Source organism: Cibotium barometz, chromosome 53, assembly GCF_041138505.1.
Source record: "Cibotium barometz isolate CiBa-2024 chromosome 53, ASM4113850v1, whole genome shotgun sequence".
Lineage (NCBI taxonomy): Eukaryota > Viridiplantae > Streptophyta > Polypodiopsida > Cyatheales > Cibotiaceae > Cibotium > Cibotium barometz.
In genome coordinates, this window is record NC_141098.1 from 23,468,176 (window position 1) to 23,477,723 (window position 9,548).

The 9,548-nt window shown below is 41.1% G+C and overlaps 1 protein-coding gene across 1 annotated transcript; it reads right to left on the reverse strand.

Moving 5' to 3' along the window:
- Window positions 1-462: 462 nt before the first annotated feature.
- On the reverse strand, window positions 463-8,121 carry LOC147608426 (serine hydroxymethyltransferase, mitochondrial-like). Its single transcript, XM_086789412.1, has 15 exons — window positions 7,690-8,121; window positions 6,746-6,811; window positions 5,369-5,455; window positions 5,162-5,283; window positions 4,970-5,046; window positions 4,734-4,858; window positions 4,253-4,345; window positions 4,057-4,149; window positions 3,758-3,955; window positions 3,541-3,645; window positions 3,337-3,402; window positions 3,126-3,203; window positions 1,450-1,561; window positions 1,059-1,169; window positions 463-911 (listed from the first exon to the last, which is right to left on the reverse strand). Exons 1-15 carry the CDS (start codon window positions 7,777-7,779, stop codon window positions 763-765), a joined length of 1,572 nt encoding a protein of 523 aa, XP_086645538.1. The 5' UTR covers window positions 7,780-8,121; the 3' UTR covers window positions 463-762.
- Window positions 8,122-9,548: the final 1,427 nt, after the last annotated feature.

The window sequence follows — 9,548 nt, forward strand, 5'->3', positions numbered from 1 at the left end:
TACTGCCCATACCCATGCTCGGAAAGTAGATAAAGTCCATGGACATATTTTAAACGTAATTTGCATTGCTAACAAAGTCGTTTTTCTTACATTCTTGAGGCTATATTCAAATAATCACCCATTAGTTTCAACTTTTTTAGAGGATCCATCAGCATTGGACGTGTGCTCCATAAGTTAATTTTAAGCAAAATGCAAGACAGATTTTCCAATACTATGCTAACTTGATATGGTAACCTTTAGCTTTCTTGTGGGATCAATAATGATTTCAGTTTCATGACATGAATGGTACTGGCAAAAAGACTGCATGCAGACTGTATTATGTATAGCATATACAAAGACTGCCTTGGATCAAATTTATACACACAAACTCCATAGAAAGGAAACATTTTTTCCCATGCATGCAGACTGTATTATGTATAGCATATACAAAGACTGCCTTGGATCAAATTTATACACACAAACTCCATAGAAAGGAAACAGAAGGATTCCCACGGTGCAAAAACAGAGCGTAAAGCTTAATCTTTACAACAAGAGAACGAAATAAGCTCTAAAAAGTTGGCATTCATACTTCCCTTGCCAGACATTTACATACAATTGGTCGCTTTTGACCGTAGGGTAGGCAAGGAACTCATTCGCACGTTGCACAATCACAGCCAAGCCCGTCAATGACTATAGATGGACAGTAGCAAAGCTTCCACAACTTCCCAACTCCAAACCCTTATATAATCTTGACACACTGAAACCAAAGGCTCTGAAGAGAACTTATTCCTTGTACTTCATAGAAGACTTTTCAAACCCAATTGTTGGAAACTGTTTAGCATACTCCTCTACATCATGGCGGAGAGTTTTAATCTCTGACTGGAGATTTGCAACTGTCTCAATACTTGCATTGAAATCCTTCAGCTTTGAGCCTGGATTACAAATTTAAAAAGTATCTTAGTCAACAGCAAATAGCTTGCAGTACAACTAAAGGTGAGCTGACAGTACAATATTTTGCATAGGAAAGATGATATATATGCACATAGACAGCAGAAAAGAAACTCGCACTGTCAACTCACCTTTAGTTGCCCCCTTGATTTTCAGAGCTAACTGCACAGCACTGTCAAAGAATTCAGCCACCTTCTCAAAATCCTCCTCAGTGAATCCTCTTGATGTGAGGGCAGGAGTTCCTGATTACAGCAACAACAATGGAAAGAAACTCAATGCATCAGACAACAATGAAGAAATCTCTACATGCCACATGGTAAAGCTGCAAGTATGTCCTAAAATATAGTGTCAATGGATGCCATGTCTAGAATTGAAAAAGGGAGTGACAGTTCACAAGAAAGAGAGGGGCTGCACAACATAGAAAGATGTTGCTATATAACGACGTAAAACCCCTAAGCAACCAGCTCTTAATAGTGCTTCTGATCACTATTCCAATCCAGAGTATTAAAAATTTAAGATTACCCATTCGAATCCCTCCAGGAACCATGGCAGAAACATCTCCTGGAACTGTATTTTTGTTCGCTGCTATGTGGCACAACTCCATCACACGCTCAACTCTAGAACCATCTATACCCTGCACCACATGAATCACATCTAGTAAATACAACTTAACCTATCCTGCCTTCAGGGACATAAATAGTACAGCTACAAATTAGTAAAATAACAATTCTAATCATCTACTAATAAAAACCTTTCTTTATTTCTAGTAACAACTTAAAACCATCCCGTATGGTATGGCAAATAAGCCTCTCAAACATGGCTACTAATGATAGCAGACATAGCATAATAAGGATTTAAATCACTGTAAGCTTTGAAATACATGTCGGACAGATAATCCACTGTAGTTATCATTCTCATGACGGATAATCTGCTGCAGTTATCATTCTATCTGCATATAGGACAAATAATCTGGTGTAGTTATCATTCTTATGATACTGCTAACATCTTGTGCAAAATGGAAAGAATAAATGCAAGTTAGCAACAAAGATGTTGGCAGGAGCAGGGAACAGCCTTGCCCTGGCGCTTCCATTTGGAACAAGGGAGGCCAATAGACTGACCCTATTTCACGGGGCAGCCAGGGCAAGGCTGTTCACTCCTGTCATCCTTGGAGGAACCTGCATTTCCTGGTGAGTAACTTTTTCTCAGATGCTGATAGGAGAGCACTTACCAGCTCAACATCATGCCTGTGTCTTTGATGATTCCTGGCTAGGGCCGAGTGGTGATGGAGAGCTCTTAGTTGATTACTATGGAACCCATGCCTCCATGGATAACACAAACTAAGTAGTGTGACCACAGTCTGTACAAACTAAGACTGCACATGCCCTTTCCCCTCTATCCCTTTCCTTAAAGGAAGGCTGCAGCACCATCCCACTTGTTTTCACTGAGCAAAATAGATTTTTGACTGTGGATCATGTGTGGCAATTGTTAAATATATTAGAGTGTGGTATCCCAAAATGTTAACAGGATCACAGTGGTGGATGCACATGCTCTAAAACCTGCTGAACTTTAAAGACAAACCTGAGATCTGAGACAGATTGCACATTTACCACACAAAATCACACAAGCAGAGAAAGTTCTTGCATGTCCACCAATCCACTAGTACTAAAATGTCACACAAAACTACAAAATAGAATTGAAAGCAGACCAAATGGCCTGAGGGGCACATTGTATGCAGTGCTCAAGCCATTGACTTTAAAGCAAAGGCATCAACTTCTGACTGTTGCCATCAAGCTGTAGTACTAACCCTGAAACAATCATCACCTAACCCCCACTAACGTCAACAGTGCCCAATAGTGGGTGTAGAACTCTGTATCAAGATATGCTCTCACACACGCACTCCACACACACACATAAGAGCATATATTCACAGAAAGCCCTTCGTACTGAGTTTCCGTCAAACCTACGGAGATGCTTTGTATAAAAAATAGGCAGACCATGGACTTAGTAGTGCATGGAAGTAGGGGTTCCCTTTTACTGCATCTTAACTTATAGTTCTAAAGTTATGTTCATATCACTATGCAAGACAGAATCCCTCAGAAAGAGCCATGATATATGTCACGTTGACTTCAAAGAGAGGTATTGAAACACAAAATAGTTTAAACATTACTTATGCTGCAAACACAAACTTGGAAAATTACCTTGCTCTTCAAATTCACAAGTACCAGGTGATTGTCTGTCCCACCAGACACCAGATCATAACCTTTAGCCATCAAGGCCTGCAGCCAAACACAGTTTGATAATTAATAATAACCCCTATATCAGGAGGCAAGTCAAGACCTCCAGGCAAGAAGGTGCATACAATCTTGAAGAGCCACACCAAAACATAAAGAACAAAAATGCATTTCATACATTGGCAAAGCGACTACAATTACTCAAAACTTGCTCCTGATAAGCCTTGAACTCCGGTGAAGCTGCCTGCATTTGCATAGTTAAAATGTGAAGCTACTAAGGGAAAAAAATGTTAAGTGGACTAAAATTCGCTTACACACTTAAACCTTGGTTTTACTGATTCTTCAATACTCAAATGTATTACAACCACAGGGAATAATCTACCTGCTTCAGGGCAACAGCAAGCCCGGTGATGGTATGGTTGTGTGGTCCTCCTTGAAGACCAGGAAAAACAGCAGCATTGATCTTGTCCTCATAATCATACATGATCTGTATCATTAAGTAGAGCTTAGTTAACCATCAACATGATGCATGACGCCATAACAAGGTGTCAGACACATCAGCAAGTGCACAAAGCAAAAGAAGAAGATTGCCATACAACCTCCTGCCCTTGCTTGTTAACTTCTTTCAGCCCTTTCCTGAAGAAGATCATTGCACCACGAGGACCACGCAATGACTTGTGAGTAGTTGTTGTCACCACGTCTGCATACTCAAATGGACTCGGAACTACACCAGCAGCCACCAGCCCACTAATGTGTGCCATGTCTGCCAGTAAGATGGATTTCTGCTTGTCACAAACCTGCCTTTTCAAGCACAGTGCCAATCCTTCAGTACTGAAAAACTTGCATTAAGACAATTGTTGTCCACGATTAAAAGACACAGATAAAAAAATACAAACACCTTGTGCATCCGAGCATAATCATAATGCCGAGAATAGGCACTGGCACCTGCAACGATAAGTTTTGGTCTGTACAAGGCTGCTGATTTCTCCAGCTGCAAGTATCACACAAAAAACAAGAAGGCGTAAGAAACAGCGAACCTTTTTCTTACAATAGGCTGCTGAATGCCACTGACACAAATGTAAGCTTTAAAGAACCTGGTCATAGTCAATGTAACCAGTGGTCTCGTTCAATCTGTATGGCATAGTCTCAAAGAAGATAGAAACAGCTGATATCTTCTTTGTGTCGGTCTGCAAAAGGTAAAGAACAGCTCTTGAGACTTTATTGTGGAAAAACCATGGCAGAACTATCCCAAAACTCATGATATACATTTGCATATGGACAGCCAATACTAATAGGTGATAATATGAGCTATGTCATAATTGCGTCCAACAACAAAGCTGTTGACACATTCCTAGCATGAATAATTACAAACCCTTTCATACATTTGCACATCAGCAATCTAGACAGTGGAATCTAGACAGGAAAGCATAAATAATCCATAGGTTGCTTATTCTCAGCTTTCATAGTGCACCATAGACTTAGGCCTTCCTTGCACACTATGAGCAGAATAATTGTGAACGACATGTCAAATGCAGCATAACATCAGCTATGCTCGATGCTGCACAAAAGTCACACCTGGTAACCATGTGAGAGATGGCCACCATGGGGAAGGTCCAAGGCCATAATACGTTCATGAGGCTTCAGCAGGGCAGTGTAAACATGGAAATTTGATGGAGAACCCGATAAAGGCTGTACATTCACTGCAACCACAAGGCCACCACAATGAGTTGAAGTTTGCATAGGTGGAATGAACAGTTAAACTGTTAAAGAGATTGCTTTTCCAATCCTAAAGAGCACTCTTCATAACAGACCTCCCCATTTGGTTGGGTCAAGGCGAAAAGCTTCTAGTGCTCGTTTCTGGCATAAGGATTCTGCCATATCGATGAATCTGAATCATATATCACAAAATCTTCAAGGTCACTGGCTTCATTTTCCTCTAAGAAATACAAAGCACCTATAAGTATGCTGCATGATAGACAGGTTGAACACAAAATTCTACTTACTCGTTCCCTCCATAGTAGCGTGCTCCAGGATATCCTTCACTATACTTATTGGTCATCACAGATCCAACTGCTTGCATGACCGACAAAGATGTGAAGTTCTCTGAGGGAATCAACTCTAAACCCTGAGATTTACAGGTACAACTATTCAGCTTGTTTTTTGTTGAAAAATCTTCCATTTGAATTTAGTAAGTAGAATTACACAAGAACCTTCCACTGCCGGTTCTTTTCGAGCTCTATAATATTTGTAATTTCAGGATCAATCTCTTCCAATGAAGTATTCAGCTGCTTTGGCCACTGCATAAACTCAAAGAGCACAGTACACATCATAATAAGTAATCATACACTTCATAACACGAGGAAGGGAGGACCCAAAAGAAACAAGGACCAGAGTTTGACAAAGATGGACTCAAAAGCATCGTCTTCCACCCCAAACCCTGATACCACACTGCAACCAAAAAGTGTGTTGGAAGAAGAAGGGGAGGGGAGGGGCGTAGTTGGCTGTTTGAGGAAAGGCACTAGTTTGCTATTTCATTGATAATGGTCAGAGCTAATTTAAGGATAAGTATTATGTGCATAGTCTAACTGCCATTGATTTGCCAGTAACATGTCAATATGGTGGTCTGTGGGAGGGGGGTGCAGTTAGCTGTTTGAGGTAAAAGGCCAAGTTTGGTATTTCCTTGATTTTTACAGAGCTAACTTAATGATAAGCATTGTGTGCATAGCCTACCTGCCACTGATTTGTCAGTAACATGCCAACATGATAAGTCTCTCACGTCATCCCAGTCTTAGCTACCTCTGCAGCCAAGCCTTAAATGTTGCTTATCCATTCTTCCCTCATAACATTCTCACCATCCCCAAAAGCCTTCCTTTTTCTTACCCTGGCCAATGTAGCTCAAATCCATTGATGATCTCAGTCCCTGACATTACAGCTCAGGTTGCTTGATCTTTTCAGCAAAATCAGAATTTACCACAAAGAGACATCTTGCAAAGGAAGACCCGTATCAAAATCCAAGAGATGGCAGCAAGTTAGCAGCGCAGCTCTTCTGGAGCGAATTCCTAGTAATGAGGACTCCCATAATCACCCTAATAATGTGAGCTCTCAAAAAAGGCCCAACCCTGTCTTCAAGTGAAGCTGTTCATGGTGAAACCATTACAAGCTCTAAGAGTAGCCTTAAAAATTGGTGCCTCTTTCTTGTAGCATTGAAAATAACATTGCATCGCTACCCATCTCCCCTACACGCCAAGCCATTCTTTTTCTGCATATTTCATGCATTAAAGAAAACATAGCAACAAAGCACAAATGTATGGTGACAATTACTGCATTTTTCATAAATTTATATGGCAAGATGAGACGCATCCTGACTGTCTTAATTTGCACTAAATCAGATTACTTGCACATTATAAAACGAGACAATTGGACTAGAGAGAACATATCAATCCTAACACTCAATCAAATGGATATTGGTACAACCTCTGTGCAATGTTTCAAGCCTTCCACCCAATCTTAGATTCTTGTTATGATCCGAAATGCATGTTAAAAACAACGGAGTGGAGAAAGTTTACAGACTGGTTGGAAGCACTTACAGTGACATGAGATTTGTCCTTGGAGTTTTCGAAGCGAGAATAAGCTGCCTCATTCGCCAAAGCCGACTGGTCAAGAACAAAGGTTAGACTGAGTCCACCACCGAAAGGTCATTTAAGCTAACTAAAAGAGGGCATTGCAAAAGGCATGAACTCTTGGTGAAAAATGATACGGATCCAAGAATTAATATGAATCCACGAAAAATCCTGCAAAGCCTTGCCCTTCCAGAGCTAAAATGATCACAAGGCAATGAAGTTATGCACATCAATGGTAAGTGACAGGAAAGAAACTCAAAACAAGCATACTATCAAGGGAAAATGGCCTTGCAGAATTATGACACTGATACAGTAATGGCAATTGGCTTTCAAGAAACTTAAGCAAGGGGAAATGCCCTACAACATGAATAAATCAAAGGAGGAAAAAAAAAGGCTTCCACAAATAATATCAAAGGCAAATGGCCTTTAAGGAACTAAAATGAGCATGACATCTAGATTAGGTGGCATTGAGAAAACTAGAATTAAGCACATCATCAAAGGCAGGTGGCCTTAAGAGAACTAAAACAGGGAAAAACACTCACCTATCCACATGCTAGGATCAACATATTATTAATAAAGCTGAAAGTGTTTTAACGTAAGGGAACAAAAACAAGCACGACATCAAGGCCAGATGACCATAAACGAACAAAGGCAGATAAAGTTAAGGGAACTAACAGGCATACAGATGGTCTTGAGGGAATTAGGGCAGGCACAACATCAAACGCAGATGCCTTTAAGGACGCTAAAACAAGCAGGACATGAAGGCAGATGGAATCTACTATCAAAGCCAGATGGCGAAACAGGCAAAGCATCCAAGGCAGACGGCCTTGAGGAAGCTCAAGCAGGCAAGACATTGAAGGCAGATGGCCATAATTAAAGGCAAAGAGAACAATCGCATCCAATGCAAATACCCCATGGCGAGCTGTTGGCGAGAGAGCGCTCCATGCCGCGAAGCGAGCAGCAGGATGCAGTCGACGGAGAGCTGAAAACGCCATAGCCATCCTTCGCAAGAGACCAGCTTACGATCCCCTTGGTCAAGACGACCGGTATCTCCTGGAGGGAGCCTTGATCCGAATCCTAACCCTAGCTTAGGGCGTTGATTGTTCTAAGGGGAGGGCGAGGAGAAGGCAATGTGGCTTCTTCAAGAGAGAGAAGGGGAAAGACGAAGGCGGAGAGGGGGGAGGGGGGATGTGCCAGCAAAGTAATGGAGCAGGTGGGAGGAGTGGATCAGGCGGGCGAGGGCCACACAATGGTGGATGAGGTGGTGAAGACCATATGAATATCGACGGATGGAGCTCCATCGCTGTTGCGGGTCTCCTCCTCTTCGTGTCTTCGGACGCTTTGCACTTTTTTTCCTCTTCCTTTCCTCCTTATCCGAACGTGTGGTAAACAAACCACACACATCACACACCCCTCCTTACAATAAAAAAAACTAGTATTGCAACCGCAGCAACCGGACCAAGGTTCCATAAAAGAACTATTCCCTCTCTACAACCATCTCTCTCTCTCTCTCTTTCTCTCACACACACACACACACACACACACATGCCCTCTCCCTCTCTCTCTCACTTACCACACTCTCAAATGTTGAAACTCTCTCTCTCTCTCTCTCACATGCACACACATATACACACCTGCTCTCTCTCTCTCTCTCTCTCTCACACACACATGCACACACTCCCTCTCTCTTCTTACACTCTCCCACACATAGAAGCGCTCTCTCTCTCTCTCTCTCTCTTTCAATCTCTCTCTCTCTCTCTCTCTCTCTCTCTCTCTCTCTCTCACGCACACATACACATATGTAAATATATAGTATATACAATATTATGTTTTAGATACATAAACCTATACATAGACACATATACTTATATATATATATACATGTATTTAAAAATATAAATACAAACATCGACATAATTTAATTAATTTTGATTAAATTTTAATGTGCGGAGATGGTGATAAGTTGTGGTCACTTTTAGATATATAGATAGATATATCATACACACATCTAAACACACACACACACACACAAACATATATATATATACATACATACATACATATATATATATATATATATGCATATGTATGTATGTATATATAAATGTAAATAAAAACACACACACACACACATGTATACACACATATACATATATGTTTTCTATTTAATTTATATTTTATTAAAAGATACTTTGTCTCTATCTCTCACTCTCTTTCTCTCTCTTTTCACCCTCCCTCATTACATCTCTCTCTCTCTCTCTCTCTCCAGTCTGCCCCATCTCACTCTCTCTCTCTCTCGCACATTCTACAAATAGATGCAGTTGTACGCACATGCATGCATACTCTCTCTCTCTCTCTCTCTCTCTCTCTCTCTCTCTCTCTCACACACACACACACACACACACATGTATACACCGCACATACACTAATCTAAACGCACACTCTCTCCTCCCACACAAACTATCTCCTACGTAGAAATTATCTGTCGTCTCTCTCTCTCTCTCTCTCTCTCACACACACACACACACACACACGTACACACCGCACATACACTAATAAAAACACACACTATCTCCTCCCACACAAACTATCTCCTACATAGAAATTCTCAGCCTCTCTCTCTCTCTCTCATGCACACACACACACACACACTCTCTCTCTCTCTCTCTGTCTTCACGCACACTCTCTCACATAGAAACTCTCTCTCTCTCTCTCTCTCTCTCTCTCACACACACAGACACACACACACTTAAATAGATTTACACACATA